The sequence below is a fragment of the Dipodomys ordii genome, unplaced genomic scaffold, assembly GCF_000151885.1.
Source record: "Dipodomys ordii isolate 6190 unplaced genomic scaffold, Dord_2.0 Scaffold4, whole genome shotgun sequence".
NCBI classification, from domain to species: domain Eukaryota; kingdom Metazoa; phylum Chordata; class Mammalia; order Rodentia; family Heteromyidae; genus Dipodomys; species Dipodomys ordii.
This window is the reverse complement of record NW_012267220.1, coordinates 32,316,224-32,337,963: the sequence shown is the minus strand read 5'-3', so window position 1 is coordinate 32,337,963 and position 21,740 is coordinate 32,316,224. Positions and strand designations below refer to the sequence as shown.

The following is a 21,740-nucleotide window of genomic DNA, read 5'->3' as shown; positions in this document are numbered from 1 at the left end:
CCTCAGATCTCAACCACTTTAGCATGAGCCACCAGTCCCTGGCTCTCAATTGTAATTCCACATTATTTGTGTATCAGGCTTTCTTTTTTTTTTCTTTTCTTCTTCTTTTTTTTTTTCCCAGAGCTGAGGACCGAACCCAGGGCCTTTCGCTTGCCAGGCGGGCACTCTTCTGCTGAGCTAAGCCCCCAGCCCCTGTGTATCAGGCTTTCAAACCAATAGAAAAAGATTGGGAGCACCATTAAAAAACCGGAGAGAGGGCTGGGAAGGTGGCTCAGTGGTAGAGCACTTGCCTTACATGCCTGAGGCCCTGGGTTCGATTCCTCAGCACCACATAAGCAAAAAGAAAAAAGCCGGAAGTGGCGCTGTGGCTCAAGTGGTAGAGTGCTAGCCTTGAGCTGAAGAGCTGAGGGACAGCGCCCAGGCCCAGAGTTCAGGCCCCACGACCGGACCCCCCAAAAAACAAAACAAAACAAAACAAAAAACCTGAGAGAGCCTGGACTAGGGTTGCCAGATTTAACAAATAAAAACACAGGACCCCCAGATAAATGCGAATTTAAAAATAAGTAATATTTTTGAGTATGTCTCATGTCCTATTTGGGAAATATTTATTCTAAAATTGTTTATCTGACAGTTAAATTTATCCCGTTGTAATGCTAGACAACTGCTTGCCAGAGCAGGCAGGGAGGTTCCCCACTGAATTGGTATCTATTTGAGTTTTAGGTCAACTGAAAATATCTCTGTGCTTTGGAGCAAAATTGCAGCAATGCATTAATTCTTTAAAATGATAAACCTCTACAGCACCTATGAGGAGTTATGCCACGTTCATAAATTTTTTTGTGTTGATAAGATAGATTTTTTTCATCTGAATACATTTGTAGTATTATTTCACTAGCCAAGGATGCTTTATTTCTATCACCTATCCTAATATTAGCTGTTGCTAAATTTCACTTTAGTGAAAAGATAAACACAAAGACTGATTTTATTTAACAAGACAAAATAAAACTAAGATATAAAATCACGAGACCTTTTGTATTGTCTAAAACAATTCTTCCAGCTGTCAACCCATGTCAATTAATCCAGCAGTATCATTTGTAGAATGATTAATATAACAAGAGCTATTTCTCAGTTACAAAGAGGGTCATTAAACCCTTGAGACCCTGAAAAAATTACTTTGACTATTGAATCACCAGCTTACACAAAAGCAGAGATGAAAAGAAATGGAAAAACACAGTATGACGGTCTATTATGACTTTTATAAGGAAACAAAAACTGTGGCTAGAAATCTATTGAATAGGATGGAGAAGTTGTGGTTAACTTCCTAAGGGTAGCTGTTTGTCAAGACACAGCTTATCCTCAAACTGAAAAAGACCAAGTCAATAGTGCTTATTTTACTTTTTACTATTTGCTCTACCTAAATGGTAAAATTATGTGTTAACAAGACACATAGACTCACAAAAACTGTCAGAGATCATTTATAAAATATCTTTTTTTTTAGATCAATATATTGCTAAGCTTCATTCAATGATTCTCTCCTCAACTTAATGTGATCACAGATCCCTCCAAATCTATTTTAGTTATATAAAAGCTATTAACAAACTTTGGCTTCCTTACATTCTTTTCCTTATATTTTAAAAAGTAATTAAAAACAGTACTGAATATGAATTACTTCTCCCAAGTTTAGTGATAAACAATACACCAAGGTAAATTCCTTGGAAAATCCTACAAAAACTGCATTTATAAAGTTACTTATTTTGACAGAAGTTTCACTTATAAATAGCAGCCATGTCTTAATTGCCTACAAGATTGTAGACATCACATTTTACTACACATTTAGAATTGCAATGTGTTAAGATCAGATTTTCTAGTAAATGTTAAAACAACAACAACAAACCAAAAACAAAGTTACGAAGACAGATGGGTTAGTCATCCCATGCTAAGGAGAAAGCTGACTTCCATGATTTTACTGCTGACAGGAACCCACAACCACTGGATTTATGCTGGTGGGCATGAGAATGTGATTCTCTTTTGTTGAAAGAAGAAGTGACATTAACATGGGGGAGCAGCTGTAGCAGGACTTTAACAAGACTCTTCCGTGGCCAAGGGACAAACTATCAGAGGACATTAGAATGGGAGGTTGTCCAGTTAAAAACTTAAGAATGTACTATTCATAGATGAGGCTGAGATGTTCCACTCCTGAATCAACTGTAGTAGACTGATGTTTTCTAAAGTGTAGGTAGGCAGCAAGAGCTCAGAGTTACAGGGAAATGACATGTATAGGAAGGGGGAAATGCTGTATACCAAACTGCTCCTGTCAGGTGGTTAGCTGCATTGAAATGGGAGGAAGATGAATGCATTTTAATAATGGTACCCTATACTAGACTTGGGAAGACAAATCTCATTTTACAAGAACACTTGAACATATTAAAATCCATCCATTCTTTGCTGCCTGTACAAAGAATGACCAAGACCATTTGTCTACTTTGAGACTTTTTAGTGTCAGGAATAAGAACAGAGAAGGGCAACATTTAAAGAAGGGGAATTAATACTTTATATCCTTCTAGGCAAGCTGAATGCTACCCTAATTCCTGGTAAGTCTGGTGCCACTATGAACAAGCTGGCCTGAGTTACGAGACCTAAAATGAGGTGGGAACTGGTGTCAGAAAATATCATTCACAGTTGCACCTAGGCAGGAAGGAAATTATTGGTGTTTTTGTGTTTGCTGTTTTTAGGGTGATGTGGGGCAGCAAATAACAGGGCCTAATCCTAAACCAGAACTAGTCATGAGCACACAAGGTACCCATGGGCTGCAAATTAACTGCCAATAGCTGCTTTCCACTTAACATTATGTACACCACTCATGGACTATTCAGGTTGGATCCCTTGTTCCCAACCCCAATTTTAGGATGTATGAATAGCATTTGTTTCGTGTTTGTTCTTCTCATCCTGAATCTCCCAGGGTAACTCACATGAACCATTGACTCAGCCATGGCTGACCCTTCTTCCTTCCCCAGACAGTACCAGAGGTCTACAAGGTAGAATTTCCATAACAATAAAGATTACTAGGTCTTCAGGTACATTCAGTTTGCCAGACAGGTGCTACTACAACTGGCTAATAGGTACAATGATCCCATTTTAGTAGTTAGTAAAACATCTGATTGTTTCTATCTTCTTGATGTGGAGCAAAAGATTATTCCAGAAGAAAAAAACAAACAAACCAAAATTACAGATCAGGTGAGACATGTATAAAGAACTGTGTGGTGGCAAACAAGCCCTGACTTTGGAGAAGTTGTCAGAAACCACCACTTTGTGCCCAAGCACAAGGAACAGAGTGTATAGAAAACCTTGCAAAACCCAGCACCGGCTTCTTCCTCAGGAGGGCTCTAGAAAGCCTTTACCTTCACTTACAAGGCCCCGACAAATACACCTGGGAGGGCAACATTCTCTTTAGCTGCTGTTCCACACTGCGTATCTGCTCAGATGTGAACCTTGCTCAGACACCTCCCTCCTTGGAGGCAGAGAGAATGGTAGACTACATTTTCCCAAATAAGGGAAATCAAAGCACCTGCCAGCAGCAACCTACAGTTTCCCCACTCCTCAGTGATACCATCCCTAATTAAGTCAGCTTCAAAGGGGCAAAAATTGGTGCCTGCAGGACAGAGGTCAAATTCATGGTTTATACATCTTATCTGAAGTCATATACCCTACTTACCTGAATAAAACCCAAGTCATCCATCCCACCCTCCTTTCCCAGAAGGTGGGCAAATTTAAGTCCATTTCTTCTCTTTCACCACAGTGACTTGAAGAGTCAAAGAAGGTAGTGTAGGAGGAAGGAGCATTCTGTTTCATCTTAAAAAATAGAGATCTCTCTAAGTGTCACAACCTGTGGTTGTATAAAATACTATCATTTTTTCAATTCTCTTTCATGGTGGCTTCCAGGGGTTCATCTTCTAAGCCAAAGCCCAGGTTGTCAGCTAGCCCCTCAAACTGCTTGCCTAGACTGCTGGCAGAGTCCATGAACATGTGAGGGATATCTTTGCCAAAGTAAATCTTGCTGTTGGAAGCAATGGCCTTGTACTTCATCAGCTGCAGATATTCTGGGGTCAGCTTCAGCTGTGACAAAAAATTACAGAGAATTAAGTGGGACAATATTAGAGACTTTGGGTGTCAAATGTTTTGATTTTCAGAGTCTCTGTCAAAGAAATATGCTACCCTTGTGATTTCCTTGTTAAATTAGTACAGGGAAACAATTTTTCCGAGAAACCTAAGATCTTTAAGACAGAGCAACAAGAGCTACATTTCTGGTGGAAGGCCTCCTGTCAAAGGGAAGTATCCACACAGCACAGGAGTTGTCAGTTCTGGCCACAGGGGGCTCATTCAACCCCCACAGTCTTCACCAGGCCATGCTGGGCCTTTACCTTATTTGCTTCAGCTATTTTCAGTGCAGTGTAGCACTCGGCATCTGCTTTTGCCTTTTCCCGGGCCAGAAACGCCGCATCTGAGGGCAAAGAGTTCAGAGAAGTGAATGAAAAGGGAAAAGCTTTGGGGTTTTGCAGGAGGTCTCAGAGGCTCTCAGAAAACTGTTCTGGGGGGCTGGGAAGGTGGCTCAGTGGCAGAGTACTTGCCTTGCATGCATGAGGCCCTGGGTTTGATTCCTCAACACCACATAAGCAGAAAAAGCTGGAAGTGGCGCTGTGGCTCAAGTGGTAGAGTGCTAGCCTTGAGCTGAAGAGCTGAGGGACAGCACCCAAGCCCAGAGTTCAGGCCCCACGTCTAGCAAAAAAAAGAAAAAAAAAAAAGACGGTTCTGGGGAATAGGGGTGGAATTCAGTTGTAGAGTGCTTGCCTGGCATATGCAAAGCACTGGTTCAATTACTTGAACCACCAAAAAACAAACAAAAAAGCTGGGTGTGGTACTGTACTGGAAGGCTGAGCTAGGAGGATCTTGAGTTTTAGGCCAATTTGGGCAAAACAATGGGACCTAGTCTCAAAAAAAAAAAAAAAGACTATATTCTGTTCCCTACAATTTTCTCTGACTACTCCATGATCTTGGGAAGACTACTTTTTAAGTTTTTTTTTTTTTTTTTTGCCAGTCCTGGGGCTTGAACTCAGGGCCTGGGCACTGTCCCTGAGCTTCTTTTGCTCAAGGTTAGCACTCTACTACTTGAGCCACAGTGCCACTTCCGGCGTTTTCTTTTTATGTGTTACTGAGGAATCAAATCTAGGGCTTCATGCATGCTAGGCAAGCACTCTACCACTAAGCCACATTCTCAGTCCCCTTTTAATTTTTTTCCCTATGCTTTTTCTTTCCTCTTTGCTCTCCTCCAACTCTTATGCTGGCACTGGGGCTTGAACTCAGGGAGGGTCTGGGCACTGACCCTTGGCTTTATCAGTGCTGGTGTTATTTGAGAACAGTTCCACTTTCAGCTTTTCTGGTGGTTAATTGGAAGACATTTTTTTTTTTTGCCAGTCATGGACCTGAACTCTGGGCCTAGGCCCTGTCCCTCAGCTCTTCAGCTCAAGGCAAGCGCTCTACCGCTTGAGCCACAGCACCACTTCCAGCCTTTTCTGTATATGTGGTGTTGAGGAATCGAACCCAGGGCCTCATGCATGCAAGGCAAGCACTCTACCACTGAGCCACCTTCCCAGCCCTATGGTGGTTAATTGGAGATAAGAGTCTCATGGACTTTCCTATTCAGGCTGGCTTCAAACTGGGATCCTCAGATCACAACTTCCTGAGTAGCTAGCATTATAGGTGTAAGCCACTGGTGCATGGCCTACTGTGCTCTGGTTTCTTCATCTATGAACCAAGAAAAAAATATGGGTACTTCTTGTTTGCACATGCTTCCTTCTTTACCATTACAGAGCTCTCTACATTATCACTTTTGGGCTATGCAGCAAACACAAGGAAGCCCAAAGGAAGCTCTACTGAAGGTAACCAGTGGATGATCTACCCTAAAACACCATAAAGAAGCCCTGATCTTCTCCAAATGATTTCTACCAATCATTTTAATCACTCTGAGGATCAGTAATGAAGCCTGCACAATCCTGACAGATGTTCTCTGGTTCGGACCAGTACCTGTTGGATTCTCACTGGTTAATTCCTGTGTTCCCAACCTTATCAGTGGAGACCAACCTTCTATCAAGCTGGCACACATTTTGATATTTACCTCTTTTAGTAAAGAATAAAGCCAGCCTCATGTGACTAGTTTTTGTAGCAAAATGGCTGAGGAGAAAGGCCAGTATGTAGGGGCACCTAACTAAATGTTCTCACATGACCCTGGGAGAAGCCGGCAGTCTGGCTAGGGGTTCTGGTTGCCCTGTGACCACTCATCAGCCTCAGCACCTGATGAAGAATGTAATAATAAGAAATAAAAAGGTGTTGTTTTGCTAAGAGCTCCCTAATGAGGAGCTACTGATCTGTGCCTTCCTAATTGGCTCCTCAATGGGCTCCTTGAAAGCCTGACAGGCTCCATAATGAGTATAATTGGACATAACATTTTGAGGTCTGAAGCTGCCCCGAGGATCCATTTTTGTCCTAGAATTTACTTGACAGAAGGCATCACATGAAGTAAGAGTTAAGAGGGCTCAAGAGTAGGAACTGAAGGCAAGTAACATTCAGAAAACCAGTCAGGGAGGGGAGAAGGGAGGGTGATGAAGGGGGTGAATGTGAGCAAGGGACCTTGTATGCACATATATACATGTCAAAATAAGGCTCCTGTCCTAACTGATGCTAATAAAAACACTTTTAAAAAGGTGACTCGTTAAGATGGGCACTGGTGGGTCATGCCTTTAAGCCCTAGCTACTCTAGGAACTGCGAGCTTATCCTCAATTAACCAGCAAAAAGCTGGAAGTGGAAATGTGGCTCAACTGGTAGAGTGTTAGACTTGAGTGGAAAAGCTGAGAGTGAGAGAACCTGAGTTTCAGCCCCAACACTGGCACGTGCATGTATGTATGTGCATGTTTACACACACACACACACACAGTGACAAGAAAGAAAGAAAACCAGTCAAGAAAATACTTCCCTTCAGCTCCAGAGTTGCTGCTAAAAAAGTGCCTTCTTTGAAACCAATGTAACATCTGTATGGGCTTTGAGAGCACACTTGGGAGACCAAAATAATGGCACCAACTGCCTTTCTGTTTGTTTGAGACAGGGTCTTGCTATGTAGCCCAGGTGTACTCTTAAGCTCCCTCCTGCCTCAACGCCCTGAACACTGGGATTACAGGTGTGTGCCATCATGCCTGGCTGATTCCTTCACTGTCAAAGCCTAACAAAATGCCTGGCATACGTGGCACTCAATATTTGTAAAAGGAATAAATATTCTTTTTTTTTGGAATAAATATTCTTTGAAAGAGAATACTAGCTTCTACTTAGGATGCAAGGTCTGCCCAAATTTCAAAACCAGTACAGAATAAAACTGATCTTTCAGAGAGATCATGATGTCCTATTACAGATATTAAAAAGCAAAGGAGGGCTGGGAAGTGGCTCAGAGGTAGAGTGCTCGCCTTGCATGCATAAAGCCCTGGGTTCGATTCCTCAGAACCACATAAGCAGAAAAAGCCAGAAGTGGCATTGTGGCTCAAGTGGTAGAACACTAGCTTTGAGTTGAAGAGCTGAGGGACAGTGACCAGGCCTAGAGTTCAGGCCCCACGACCAACAACAACAAAAAAGGAAATGACTCTCCTTGCCACAAAACCGGATGTGAGCAAACCACAGACATCAGTGTCTCTCTGTGTACCTTCAATTTCTGAAATCTTCTTCTCAGTTTCTTTCTCCATCACCTTCTGCCCATAGGTAATTTCTGCGACCTGAGCCACTTTTTCTGCCTCTGTGTAAATGGAGTTGAAGATAGACTTAGAATAATTTTAAAAAGTTGGACTGATTTCACCTGTCTCCTGATCTGAGTGCCCAGGTACATGACAGTGAGTACACTGAGATGGACAGCCACTGTTCTCAGAGGGCAACTATGACAGGTACACCTGGGCAGAGATGGGATTGAGCCAGTGGGCACAGGAGCCATCCATAATTGAAGAGCCTTGTCTCCAGGAAGGAAAGCATTCCTCTGAAGAACATGCCGAAACCTCTCTGAAATCACAAGTGCATTTCCTCAGGATGAAGAACTTTCTTTCAGGATAAAGTACTTCCAGAGTCTCTAGACTTGAACCCCAGTCTTACCACTTCCTGTGCTTCATTTCAATGTGAGGCTGATAGTGCTTAACCTCTCATGGTAGTTGATTTACTTCATAGATTAAATACTTAGAGAAATACATGGCCCAAGGTTAAGTGCTCTATACTGTCAGCCATGTTTTCTTTTTTTTTTTTTTGTGCTGGTTCTGGGACTTGAACCCAGGGCCTGGGTGCTGTTCCTAAGCTTCTTTTGCTCAAGGCTAGTGCTCTACCACTTAAGCCACAGCTCCACTTCTATCTTTTTGTGGTTAATTAGAGATAAGAAGTTTCACTGACTTTTCTTGCCTGGACTGGTTTTGAACTGTGTGTCTCTTGAGTAGCTAGGATTACAGGAGTGAGACACCAGTGCCTGGCTGTCAGCTGTTTGTATTATGAATTCAGCAGAATTTGTATTATGAATTCAGTAAGAATCTCCTTCTGTTTAAGAGACATATGAAAACTTATTACCTCAGCCCATGCTCTGATCATTTCAACTTAGCTTCTAGGGATGTAAGTGCCATTCCTGCAGGGTGGCATTGCTTTAGAAAACTGTGTGGTCTAACATACAGGGACCCTTATTGCATCTTCCCACAACCCCCAGCTCTTCTTCCTAAATGGAGATCACAGAACCACATGCAGACCAATAAGGGCCTTCTTCCGCTCTGTCTCAGCTTCTTTCTCCACCACCTTCTGTTTCTGGGCTGCAATGAGAAGCTTTGTCTTCTCACTTTCCCTAAAAGGGGAGAAAGCGTGAAGTTGTAAGGCCACAATGAAAAAGTTTTGAGGAACTTTCCTGTCCCCTGGAGAAGCCACTCTGCATAGGAAGGGCACACTATAATTTCTTGCTCTCCTCTATAATACTGTTCAATGGCCCATGTTAAACAGATTTGTTGCAGAGAATATTATGGCTCTCTTTTTCATCCAAAATCATTTATTTGTTGGAAATATAACATAATTGCTAGGTGCAGTGATATATTCTTACAGCCCCAGCTACTTAGGAGAATGAGGCAGGAGGGCTGCTAAGACCAGGAGTTTGAAGCCAACCTGGACATATAGCAAGAACCCATTTCCAAACCACACCAAAGGCTGGAGATGTGGCTCAAGAGGTAGAGTGCTTGCCTAACAAGCACAATCAAAGCTCTGAGTTCAAATCCCCATACCACCAAAAACAAGACATCCATGTAAGCCAAAAACAACCATGAAACCAAACCAAAATGTACTTTAGTAATTCACCTGGCCCGTCACTCACTTGCTTTTCCCTCCTATCACTATGTCTGGAATAAGCCTAGAGATAAGGCCTTTGGCCTTTTAAAAGAATCACTGCTCTCCAGGGCTCTTCTGTGGCTCTTAGACAAGTTGTCCCAGTGAGCTCTGACCTGCCTGCTCAGTCTCAGTGCATTAGGCTGTAGCAATTGCTCAAAACGAGCACAGCTGTGGTTAACCTAACCCTGGGTTGAGGCAGGGGCTGGGAGAGCATGGTGGTCAGCTCAGGTACAGGGTATACTCACATCAACTCATAGTTCCTGCGGATTGCCTCAGGTATATTGGGCTTTGTCACTCTCACAGCCTGGAGAAGATACAAATAGCAACTGATGGGAGGGTGAGAGTGGTAAAACACACAAGCTCCCTAGGGTCTTTCATCTTCCTATGCAAAATAAGCATCCCCTTGGGAGAAGGGGTGCAGAGACAGAGGACTTTCCCACTGCTGCAATGCTTACTTGGATAACAAGGCCAGGGGCCATGGAAGTTAGGTCTTGTTGCAAAGCCAGTTTGAGATTTTCATCAATTTGATCTAGAAGGAAGACAAACACAAAAAAAAGAGTTTTCAGACTTTCTAGATGGGTGAGAACAGGACAGTAGTAAAGCGTAAGTGAAAACATCATTCCACTATTGAGCATATAACCAAAGAATTATAAATCAATATAGAGGATATTTGCATACATATGGTAATTGAAGTGCTATTCACAACAGTCAAACTGTGGAATTAGCTGAGGGGTGCAATAACAGATGAGTGGGTAAAGAAGATGTCATGCAAACACAAACACACACACACACACACACACACACACACACACACACACACCAGAATATTTTACAACTATAAAACAAAACGAAATTATGTCACTTATAGGAAAATGGAATTGGAGATCATTATGAGCCAGATAAGCCAAGTCCAAAAAAGCCAAATATTGCATGTTTTTACTCATTTGTGGAAGTTAGATCTAAAGGACATACATATTCATAAACATGTCCATATATATATTTAAACATACATACCTATACATACACACAGACACACAGATATACATACAAATAATTCTAACTATGGGACTGTTTAGGGGGTGAGAGGAGAAGAAGAGGGTAAAAGAAAGATGAAGATTGAATCTAGGATGTTGCACTTACTAGGCAAGCACATACAATTCTTTTTGGGGTAAAAAAGATCAAAAGCAAATTTAAGGTTTTTTTTCTTCAAGGTGCAATGAATCCAAAAGTAACCAAAGAATTCCACAGCCAGGGGCTGGTGGTTCATTCCTGTAATCCCAGCTACTCAAGAGGCTGAGATCTGAGGATAGATAGAAGTTCAAAGCCGGCCCAGGCAGAAAAGCCTATGAACTCTTATCTCCAATTAACCAGCAAAAAGCTGCAAGTGTAGCTGTGGCTCATGTGGCAGAATGCTAGCCTTGAGCAAAAAAGCTCAGGGATAACACCTAGGCCCTGAGTTTAAGTTTCAGGACTGTTTTTTTTTTTTTTTAAAGAGTATAAACTCACAAAATGAATTTAATCTTCTACTGTAAATTTTATTATTATAATTTTTTTTGTTGGTTGTGGTGCCTGAAATCTGGGTCTGGGCGCTGTCCCTGAGCTCTTCAGCTTAAGGCTAGTGCTCTACCACTTGAGCCACAGTGCCACTTCCAGCTTTTTCTGCTTATGTGGTGCTGAGGAATCGAACCCAGGGCCTCATGCATGCAAGGCAAGCACTCTACCACTGAACCACCTTTCCAACCCCTACTATAAATTTTAAACACTGCCAAAATTTATTGCTTAATTCTGATCCTAGACAATGTTGATGACTCTTCTTTCCTTATAGAACATATTCCTGGGCTGGGTGTACATCTCTGTGATAGAGAGCCTGATTAGCAAGGGGGAGGCCCTGAGTTCCATTTCTGGTATCACCAAAACAAAACACCTCTGAGGGAGGTTTATATGAGGATTCCTGGGAAAATCATTGTTCCAGCTTAGCATGAAAGAAAACACATTTACTTTAGCATTGACTCATACAAAAACAACTTAGAAGCAAATATAAACTAAATACAATAAAGGAACTAGAAGTTACTGAAATTTTTCCTTCCTTTGCTGCTGAAGTCAGCCTGTGCTTACATTATCCAAGTAAAAAGAGTAAATGGTATCTTCTTAAGTATGTAAATCCTTTGTACTTCAAGTGTTTTCCTATTCATCTCTATAGGACAGTGAATAAAAAACGTGAATCATACACCAACCATAACCTGAACCCAGAAAAATCCTAGGAACCACAAGGAACTATGACTCTCATTCTGTACTAGAACACATTGTGAACCTCTTGTTCTCATCAGTCCTGGTGTCCTTCACCCCTGTGATGTGGTGGGAAGAATCAAATGAAGCCAGAAGAGGAAGATTCTAGCTGTGGTTATGCTACTAACTAGCTCCATGACCTTTTTCATTCAGGCCTTTGAATTTATTTATTTAAAAAAAGAATGTTGGTGTATGGAAATTTAACAATGAAATCCCCACCCTGCTGTACAACTGATGTGAAAAAAAGGGAAAAAAATAAAGAAAAACGATGACGTTGGACAGATAAGACTGTAAGAGTCTTGTAGATTTTTGTCTTCATTAAAGAATGATACTTAGGGACAATGAAAACACATTTCTGTTCTAGTCTTCATTCAGTTGAAATGAATAAATTTTATTACATTGTTATTCATATGCTGAAGCTCAGTGAGTCTAAGAATCTTCTTTCTTTCATAGTCCTCAACATTTTCCTTTTTTGTGTGTGCAGGTACTAGAACTTGAACTCAAGCCTTGCTCTCATTTTGATTTTTTTACTCAAGGATGGTGGTCTACCACTGGAGCCACATCTGACTTTTTACTGATTGAGACAAGAATCTCTTAAATTTGTCTACCTGAGCTGGCTTTGAACCACGATCCTCAGACCTCAGCTTCCTGAGTAGCTACAGGCTACAGGCTACTCAGTAATCAGCCCTTAGTAATCAGCTTCTTTTTCACTTTTTGAGATAGAGTCGTACTTTTTAGATAAGGCTGGCCTTGAACTCATGATCCTCTGGCCTCAGCCTCCTGAGTGTTGGGTAGGGCTGTCCTTAACATTTTCTAGGTACTTCCTTTTTGATCATTCTGTACACTGCCCATCCTTTTTTGTGGGGAGCCGAGAAGTAGGCCATCGTGAGGCATGATAGGCTAGGGCTGAGGTTAGGGTGGAGATGGTAGACCAATGAGGGCAACCATACTTCCTTACCAAACAGTTCAATGTAGACCTCTTGAAGCGTATGTACACTGCAGAACTGGTTCAGCTCATGGTGGATCTTGTTGAAGATGAGAGCCTTGTCATAGTCAGCAGTATAGTTCTTCACTATATCATACACTGGGAGGAGAAAAGGGTTTTCATATGAAAATGCAGGCCTTAGACCTCTCAAATGTTCTCAAACATAGCTGTGCTATGTTCCTAAGGTGTCAAGACAGACTAATACAGGAAATAAGCAGGTGGGGTAGCACTCACTTACTGGAAGATGGACTGGAAAATAAAAGAAAAGAGGTACCTGCATTTGGGACCAGGAAGTTTACCACTTCAATTCTGTCAAAGTAGATCATCACACCACCACTATTGGAGGAGAAGGGATAAAGAAGGCACCAGTAAGCTCTGATCCTAGGCAATGCCCTTAGACATAAGACAGGTATTTCAAAGTATCAAAAGGGAGTTAGGAGGTATGCTAGATCTCTAAGCAGGAGATCTACAGAGCTCAGAGTTACAATCCAATCTTCTGAGAAATCATACCTCTCTAACATGTCGTGACAATAAACAAGTAAGATTTTTGGAGGTTAAGAAAAGAGTAGTTCCTGCTGGGCACTGGTGGCTCACACCTGTAATCCTAGCTACTCAGGAGGCTGAGATCTGAGGATCATGGTTCAAAGCCAGCCTGAGCAGGAAAGTCTGTGAGACTCTTATCTCCAATAAACCACCAGAAAATCAGAAGTGGCACAGTGGCTCAAGTGGTAGAGTGCTTGCCTTGAACTGAAGACCTGAGGGACAGCGCCTAGGCCCAGAGTTCAAGCCTCATGACTGACAAAAAAAAGAAAGAGAAAAAGAAAAAAAAAGAGTAGTTCCAATCTTTCAAATGAACAATGTCATTTGATCCAAATAACTACTTGCAAGGAAAAGCCTAATGATGGTCATTGGGAATTTTATAGTCAATGTTTCTCCAATTTCCCTATCACTTCAGTACTATGGGTCTCTTCAGATATTCATTATATTAAAGATGTTCTCACTATGACATCCTAACACTTCTAAATATTTTAGGATTGTCTCCACTATATACTACCACCTGATAAAGTTGGAATGTAAGGAACTAGAGGACAAGGGGTCTGATAAACCCACCAAGACATGGTATTACCATCTCTTATAGTAGCCCGCCAGCCTGCCACCCACTATCTTATTAACAGCTTTATCCTGGGTCCTTACCTGGTCCCACAAGGTACATTCTTCACCTCATCTGTCTGGAGTGTGGTCTGGAAACACCAAATGCCAGTAAGAAAATGGGCAGTGACAAAATAACTAAATAATTGAAAGTGCTCCTGTCCATGACAACTTGTGTGTGTTAAGCTTTGCCTTTGTTGAACATGAATATCCTGCCTACTCCATCTTCTTTACAGGGTTGATTTGCAGCCAGTAAAGGTATTTACACTAGACTTTCTGTAAGTGCACCACAGCTGATCAAGCAGAGTAATAATATTGTTAGAACAAAGACTGGATCAGGAGTCCTAAGATGGTATTCGCTTCAACCTCTTCCATTTACACTTTGGAAGCAGCAGATTCCCCACTTAGCCTTTGTGAGACTGGATTATTACCTGCTTGCTCAAATGACTCAAATAAGAAAGCCATAAAGCATGGTAAATGGGAGAAGAAACCCACAGAGAAAAATGATGAAGTATGCTGGGACATCTTGTTGGGTCCATTTATTTTACTGTGGTCCTAGGAACTGAATCTAGAGCCATGTCCATACTAGGTAAGTGCTCTGTCACTGAGCTATATCCCCAACCCTTGTTGGGTCAGTCTGAAGGTTATTCTTAAAGTCTTTACCAAGTACAGTGACTCATGCCTGTCATTTTTGCTGCTTAAGCAGACTGAGATCAAGAGAATTATGGTTCAAAGCCAGCCCAGGCAAAAAGTTAGTGAGATCTCATGTCAACCAATAAAAAAACTGGGCTACATGGGAGGTATAAATGTGGAATAAGCCAGTCTAGGCAAAATGTGAGAACCTATTAAAAAAAAAAACAATGAAAGCAAAATGAACTCAGGGAATGGCTCAAGTGGTATAACCTTCCTTGTAAGCGTTTTGGTTTTGCCAAAAAAAAAAGAAAAAAAATGTTTTTGTTTTTGTTTTACCCCTTCATTTTTCTTAGCTGGATATACATCAGATTTGACCAGTCTGACTTTGCCAGGCTGAGGTTTGATATAACTAGTCTTATTTCTATTAGATGCCATTAGCCCTCATCTAATCATCTTCCTTCCCTGTACTCCAAATTATGCTCTGATTTCTGAAGTTCAAATGAGAAGCTGCAAAATTACCAAGCTTAATTTCTGTAATGGTAGCCTCTGTTTTAAAAATACATCTGTTAGCCGGGCGCTGGTGGCTCACACCTGTAATCCTAGCTACTCAGGAGGCTGAGATCTGAGGATCATGGTTCAAAGCCAGCCCGGGCAGGAGAGACCGTGAGACTCCTATCTCCAATAAACCACCAGAAAACCGGAAGTGGCGCTGTAGCTCAAGTGGTAGAGCGCTTGCCTTGAGCTGAAGAGCTGAGGGACAGCGCCCAGGCCCAGAGTTCAAGCCCCACGACTGACAAAAAAAAAAAAAAAAAATACATCTGTAATCCTACATAGGAAGTAAAGATTGAGAGAATCACAGTTCAATGGATCATAGTGAGCCCAGGCAAAAAGTTAGACTTCATCTCAATAAAACAAGCCAGACATGGTGATGCATGCCTATACCCTAGCTACACAGGGGGCATATGTGGAAGGATCACAGCCCTAGGCCAATCTAGGCAAAAAGTGAGACATTATCTCATCAATAACTTAAAAGTAAAAAAGGGCAGGAAACATGGCACAAGTGTTAGAGTACTTGCCTTACAAGTGCAAGAATCCAAATGCTAGCATTTCCCTCCCCCCACAAAAATACAACATACACAATTTAACTTTTCTGCTATTATTCAAAGCATATTCTTCTCCTGATCTTTTTTTTTTTTTTTTGCCACTCCTGGGGCTTGAACTCAGATCCTGGGCACTATCCCTGAGCCTCTCTGTGCTCAAAGCTAGCACTCTACCACTTGAGCCAGAGCACCACTTCCAACTTTTTTTCTGTATATGTGGTATTGAGGAATTGAACCCAGGGCTTCATGCATGCTAGGCAAGCACTCTACCACTAAGCAACATTTCCAGCTCTCTTGATCTTTCTTTTTTTAATAGTTTTTTTTATTGTAAAAATATTGTACAAAGGGGTTACAGTTACATGAGCAAGGTAATGAGTACATTTCCTATCAGGCATTGTTACCCCCTTTGTTTTTCCCCTACCATCCCTTTTGATCTTTTTTTTTCTTTTCTTTTCTTTTTTTTTTTGGGTCTGGTCGTGGGGCCTGAACTCTGGGCTTAAGCGCTGTCCCTCAGCTCTTCAGCTCAAGGCTAGCACTCTACCACTTGAGCCACAGCACCACTTCCGGCTTTTTTCTTTTTGCTTATGTGGTGCTGAGGAATTGAACCCAGGGCATGCAAGGCAAGCGCGCTACCACTGAGCCAACTTCCCAGCCCTTGATCTTTCTTAAAAGTAAAAAAAAAAAAAATTCCAACTGGGGCTGATGGTTCAAAGAAATGTAATGACTCAGCTATTTCAACAATCAAATAATGCTCTAACAGCTTCATTGTGTGCATGTGTGTGAATGTGTGCGTGTACGTGTGTGTGCGCGCATGCACATGTGTTTAAGATCCTTAAATCACTCTCTGAGAGACATTTTACTCATCCAATAGCTCAATAATTTTAATCACATATCAGTCACAACCCAAATTTGCAGTCATTCAACCATAGCACACCAGCCAAGTATACCTGTACAGATTTATATGATGTGATGAATGGGAGCATGAGATGGAAACCAGGGCCGCTGGTGGAAGTCAACAGGGCTCCACCCCTGCAGAGGAGGGAAAGAGCAGACTCAGTATAACATGGTGGATCCATTAGATCAAAACTCAAGTGGGCAACTCTTCTCCTCAGCCCTATAAACATTTAATACAGCAACATGTGCCAGACCCAAGTCCACAGATTGCTTTCTTCCTCTCACCTCACCCTAATATTCTAGGAAGTCTGATGGCAAAACACAAAACCATTAGTTTTGCTTTTGCAATGATTAAAAAAAATAGGCACCTAGGCTAAGTGAAATACAGACAACAGAATGCCAGGATACTCCAAAGAAGAGATGTTCTGTCTGCTTGACTTTGTCCCACACGTTAAGATACGGCAACCCTTGAGGCGATCAGTTAACTGCACTGTTATTGGAATTCAGTGACAGGGACAATAAAAAAATAATAATGATATATATATATATTTTTTTTTTTTTTTGCCAGTCCTGGGGCTTGAAATCATGGCCTAGGCACTGTCCCTGAGCTTCTTTTTGCTCAGGCTAGCACTCTACAACTTGAGCCACAGCATCACTTCTGGCTTTTACTGTTTATGTGGTTCTGAGGAACGGAACCCAGGGCTTCATGCATGCTACTCTACCACAAAGCCACCTTCCTGGCTCCCCAAAAGAATAATTTTTTTTTTCCTGTCCGTCGTGGGGCTTGAACTCTGGGCTTGGGCATTATCCCTGTGTTCTTCAGCTCAAGGCAAGTGCTCTACCGCTTGAGCCACAGTACCACTTCTGGTTTTCTAGTGGTTAATTGGAAATAAGAGTCTCAGGGACTTTTCTGCCCAGGCTGGCTTTGAACGGTGATCTTCAGATCTCAGCCTCCTGAGTAGCTAGGATTATAGGCATGAGCCACTGGTGCCTGGCCAAAAGAATAATTTTAAATATACTTTCTTTTTTCTTTTTTTTTTTGCCGGACATGGGCCTAACCTCTGGGCCTGGGTGCTGTCCCTCAGCTCTTCAGTTCAAGGCTAGTGCTCTACCATTTGAACTACAGTGCCACTTCGAGGTTTTTCTGCTTATGTGGTTCTGAGGAATCGAACCCAGGGCCTCATGCATGCAAGGCAAGCACTCTACCACTGAGCCACCTACCCGGCCCTTAAATATAGCTTCAAGTAACTAAAATTTATATATAGAGTTACCTTTCTTTTCTAATTAACTTGTATGTAAATGACAAAATTAAAACTTTTCTTGGTGGGGGGAGAAACATGCAAAATAGTGGGGAGGATGAAAGAGAAGGGAGTAACTTGAAGTTTTAATCCCTCCCTTCTTTTTTCAATCCCTCTCTCCCTCCTTCTCTCCTCCCTTTGTTCTCCTTCCTTCCCTTCCTTCCTGGTGCCTGGGCCTTGAAATCAGGGCCTTACATTCTCACTTGGCTTTTTCCCTCAAGGCTGGTACTCTACCACTTGAGCCATATGTTTATTAATCTTTTTTGGTGTTAAAGATTGAACCTAAGGCTTAGAGAAGACTAAGCACAAATTCTTCCACTGAGCTACATAATCAGAGATCTGGAACTTGCTCTTAGGGGGATGGTGAGGTGGCTTGATGGCAAGCACTTGCTTAGCATGTGTGAAGCCCTAGATTGGATCACTGGCACAGAGAAAAAAATTTCTATTGGCCACATAGAAATAATCACAATAGAGAACATGTAAGAAAGGGCTTACAAAGACTTAAAGCAAAAATCATAGTTATAGAGGTTACTAAAAGGAAGCAACCAAGATTCACACTTGCTTCATTGCTTTATGAAGTAGAAGATAGTATTTCAAAGAACAAGCAATGAACACTGACATTGTGTGCTTCTATACTATATATAAGAAGTGCTATTATAAGGCTTGCCCTGCTTCATAAATCAGCCTGCAGAGCATATTCATTTTTCCTGAAACATTCATTTGAAGAGTCTCTCAAAATATCAAAGTAGGCTCTCCTCAAGTTCCCATCAAGAACTGAGACTTTAGGTAGGCTGGTAGTGAGGCCTATACTATTAGTTATTTGGGAGGTCAGAGCAGGAGATCACACACAATTTGCAGGCAGCCAGGGCATCAAAGTTCTTGAGACCTCCATCTCAACCAAAGGTCAGGAGCAGTGGCACACACCTGTTATCTTAGCTGTGGAGGAAGCACAAGTAGGAGGATTGTATCCCAGGCTGGGCTGAGCACAAACTGAGTCCTTTCTCCTAAATAACCAAAGCAAAAAGGGGCTGAAGGTGTGGCTCAAGTGGTAGAGGGCCTACCTAGCAAGTATGAGTCTCTAAATTCAATCTCTAGGTCTCCAAATTAGGACTTCAACAATGGTCTGCAAAAACAAAACAAAACAAAAAAAACTGGTTCCTTTAGGTTTGTCTTTAAATCTACAAAGACATTTAACAATCACTGTCATTTAAAATATTAAAAAAGTAACAATCAAAAAAACCTAAAAAGTAAAAAAAATTGTATACATCGCAGTTTTCCCATAGTCACTGTCATAAAAGCTCCATCTAAAAAGACTCTTCTATTAAATAAAGTATAAACACTGATATTTAGAAGCTTCTGCCATATGGTGACTAGGGAATGGAGCCATTTGACAGGAAATTGCAGTTTTTACCTGTCTCAGCCTTACCTGTAATAGACCCCAATGTGTCCCTCTTCTATCTTGTGCACAGCTGAAAAGAGAGATGCACAAAAGAAACTGGAAGCCACAGCCACAACTGCTCCTAACTGAGCCATCAGTGAACTTGGACCCTAGGAAGAAGATACGGGAAAATGTGTGGCTTGATATGCAGGACAGCAGCTATGCCAGTGACAACTCACCAACCCCAGTTCCCTGAAAAGGACGCGTAGAAAACCTGTTGTAGGTACACAGGCTAATCTACAACTCCTTCCATTCCTTGCTCAGTCAACATTCCCTTTCCTTAACTGTGGAATTGCATTCCTCATCACACTGAGGAAGCTGTAGCTCCAGATACAGCCCAGACCCACCCTGGGAGAACCAGTGCCAACTGGGCAATGTTCAGAACACAGCCTTCTCTTCCTGTGAACACGAATAGGCCATCACCAGAGTCACTCACACTAGTACAGAGGAAGAGGCAGCTGCACTCCGTTGGCCCAAATTACAGAGGATGTCAAATGACAGACGGTTGTGGCTATGTAATTCTGGTCAGAGCCTCCCAGTTCTAATTGCCTGCCATTTCAAAAGGAAACCATCATTCTCTCCTTTAGGGTGCTTGTGAGACAGAGCCAGCAAGTAACAGGGTTCCAGGTAGGCTCTTTCGGTTTCGCATCCACCACCTTCCAAGTTATTCCTTTGGGGTTTCTTTCTTTCTTTCTTTTTTTTTTTTGCCGGTTGTGGGGCCTGAACTCTGGGCCTGGGCGCTGTCCCTCAGCTCTTCAGCTCAAGGCTAGCGCTCTACCACTTGAGCCACAGCGCCACTTCTGGCTTTTATTTTTTGCTTATGTGGTGCTGAGGAATCGAACCCAGGGCCTCATGCATGCAAGGCAAGCGCTCTACCACTGAGCCCCCAAGTTATTCCTTTGGATCAAGACCCGACAGGTAGGTTCTGAACAAGCTGCACTCTCGCCCAAGTTCGTGGTGAGAATGAATCGGGAATGCCTGGGGAACTCTACTAATCTCCTGGGTTTAACCATTCAGACACCGGGATACCAAAGAGGCGGCATCTAAAAACTCATTTCTCGAACCCTGGACGATCTGGAAAAAACTATGGTGACTGGCAGCCACATCCAATCAGGTGTGCCCGGCCCATCCGTGCTTCCCGGGTCCGACATAACTTGGGGCGCCCAGGTCAGCGCTGATGTTTACCGTGGAGGCCTCCAGCCAGCGACCGGCAGGGGCGTCCTTTCTGCAAAGGCTCTTCCCTCCCCGGGCCACCCCCGCCCGACCTCCTCGGAGAGACGCCTGGGGTTCCGGGTTCCGGGCCGGGACCGGACGGGACGGGATGGAAAAGGCTTCCTTCTCGTTCCCGGAGTCGGGCCGGCCGACGGAGACAAGCGGCTGAGGTCCAAGCTCCGGGGCACCGCGGGTCGGGGCCGGCCCGCAGCCGCGGCGGGGCGGGGTCCGCGTACCGGGCTGTCCCTCCGGGCGCTCCGTACTGGTCCGAACCCCCCGTGCAACCGCAGAAACCGCCACACCCCTCACCACGCTACTTCCTTCCGGGCCCGTCGCTCCGATGACGCCATCAGTTCCCGCGAAGAGACCACGCCCCCTTACCTCGTCCTCGTCCTCCCGCCCCGCCCCTCGAGCTCGGAGCCGTTAGTGGTCCTCCTCCACCACCACCACCACCACCACCACCACCAGGGGGCGTGCGCGAGTCGGCCCGACGGCCGGGAACCTGGGCCTAAGATTTCGGGGACCGGGATGCGGGACCCGAGAGATGGGGACCCGACTGGCAGCTTTGTCCGGCGAATGGCTGCCGCTGTCACCTTCCGAGGTCTCGGCGCTGGATCTTGTGCCAGATGTCCCTCCGCAGTGCGTGGAGCCCGGCAAGGCAAGGGCGCGTGGCCGCGTTCCAGCCCTCCGCCCGCTGCGGTCCTGGCCCCGGGCAGAAGGAAGCCGTCCTGGAAGTGCTCCATTCGCCTCCTGACGTCGCCGGTCCGCAAGCCCCACCTTGAATGGCTCTTTCTACCTCGTGGGAGCGTCGGGCTTTGAGGTCCCCGCCGCGACCTAAAGCAATCAGGAGGGAATGATTGCTCCGCGGTTAATGAATGGAGTCTGAGTTCAGCCAGGTGCTGGGTAAACAACAGTGCAGGAAAGTTTCCTTAATAGCTGGAGCTTCCGGTGGCCGTGCCGCCTGGCATGCTGCAGGGGCCGGGAGCAGCGCGGCTGCGAGGTGCCCGTCATCGCAGGTGTCTCTCCTGTGGTATCTGTGGTACCTGGTGCTCAGGGAATACACGCACAAAAGGCCCAGGAAGAGAACCCGGACTGTGCCTCGAATTGCCCTCAATCTGCAGCAGTAACACCATGAAACCTTTCTAACTCTGTGTGTGTGTGTGTATCCAGGGGATTGAACCCTGGGCCTTGCCCATGTTAACCTTGGGAATCTACCACTACTCTACTCCCACCGTGGAGGCAGTTCTAAGTCAGTTACTGAGGTTACTTTGTTTGCTGGCAAAAAAAAAAAAAGTTTATAGAGTCCACTTAATTATAG

General features: G+C 43.6%; 1 protein-coding gene across 4 annotated transcripts; it reads right to left on the bottom strand.

The window, feature by feature from the left end:
* Window positions 1-961: 961 nt before the first annotated feature.
* Window positions 962-21,083, bottom strand: Erlin2 (ER lipid raft associated 2). Of its 4 annotated transcripts, none has more exons than XM_013026138.1 (12): window positions 21,016-21,083; window positions 19,199-19,320; window positions 16,528-16,609; window positions 13,893-13,939; window positions 12,973-13,034; window positions 12,672-12,797; window positions 9,883-9,956; window positions 9,673-9,731; window positions 8,806-8,897; window positions 7,737-7,826; window positions 4,416-4,495; window positions 962-4,110 (listed from the first exon to the last, which is right to left on the bottom strand). In XM_013026138.1, exons 2-12 carry the CDS (start codon window positions 19,303-19,305, stop codon window positions 3,910-3,912), a joined length of 1,020 nt encoding a protein of 339 aa, XP_012881592.1. In that variant the 5' UTR covers window positions 19,306-19,320; window positions 21,016-21,083; the 3' UTR covers window positions 962-3,909. The 4 variants fall into 4 exon arrangements, with proteins under 4 accessions (XP_012881592.1, XP_012881576.1, XP_012881583.1 ...); XM_013026122.1 differs by lacking the exon at window positions 21,016-21,083 and adding an exon at window positions 20,659-20,764; XM_013026129.1 differs by lacking the exon at window positions 21,016-21,083 and adding an exon at window positions 20,396-20,652.
* Between the last annotated feature and the right edge of the window lie 657 nt (window positions 21,084-21,740).

Bases quoted from the DNA above. Each gene is read 5' to 3' on its own strand.
- Erlin2 (XM_013026138.1), bottom strand. From the start codon at position 19,305: ATGGCTCAGTTAGGAGCAGTTGTGGCTGTGGCTTCCAGTTTCTTTTGT. The intron at 13,035-13,892 runs GTAAGGACCCAG...CTCCTCCAATAG, and splicing joins AATGTACCTTGTGGGACCAG to TGGTGGTGTGATGATCTACT. The intron at 4,111-4,415 runs GTAAAGGCCCAG...TTTTTGTCACAG, and splicing joins AAATAGCTGAAGCAAATAAG to CTGAAGCTGACCCCAGAATA.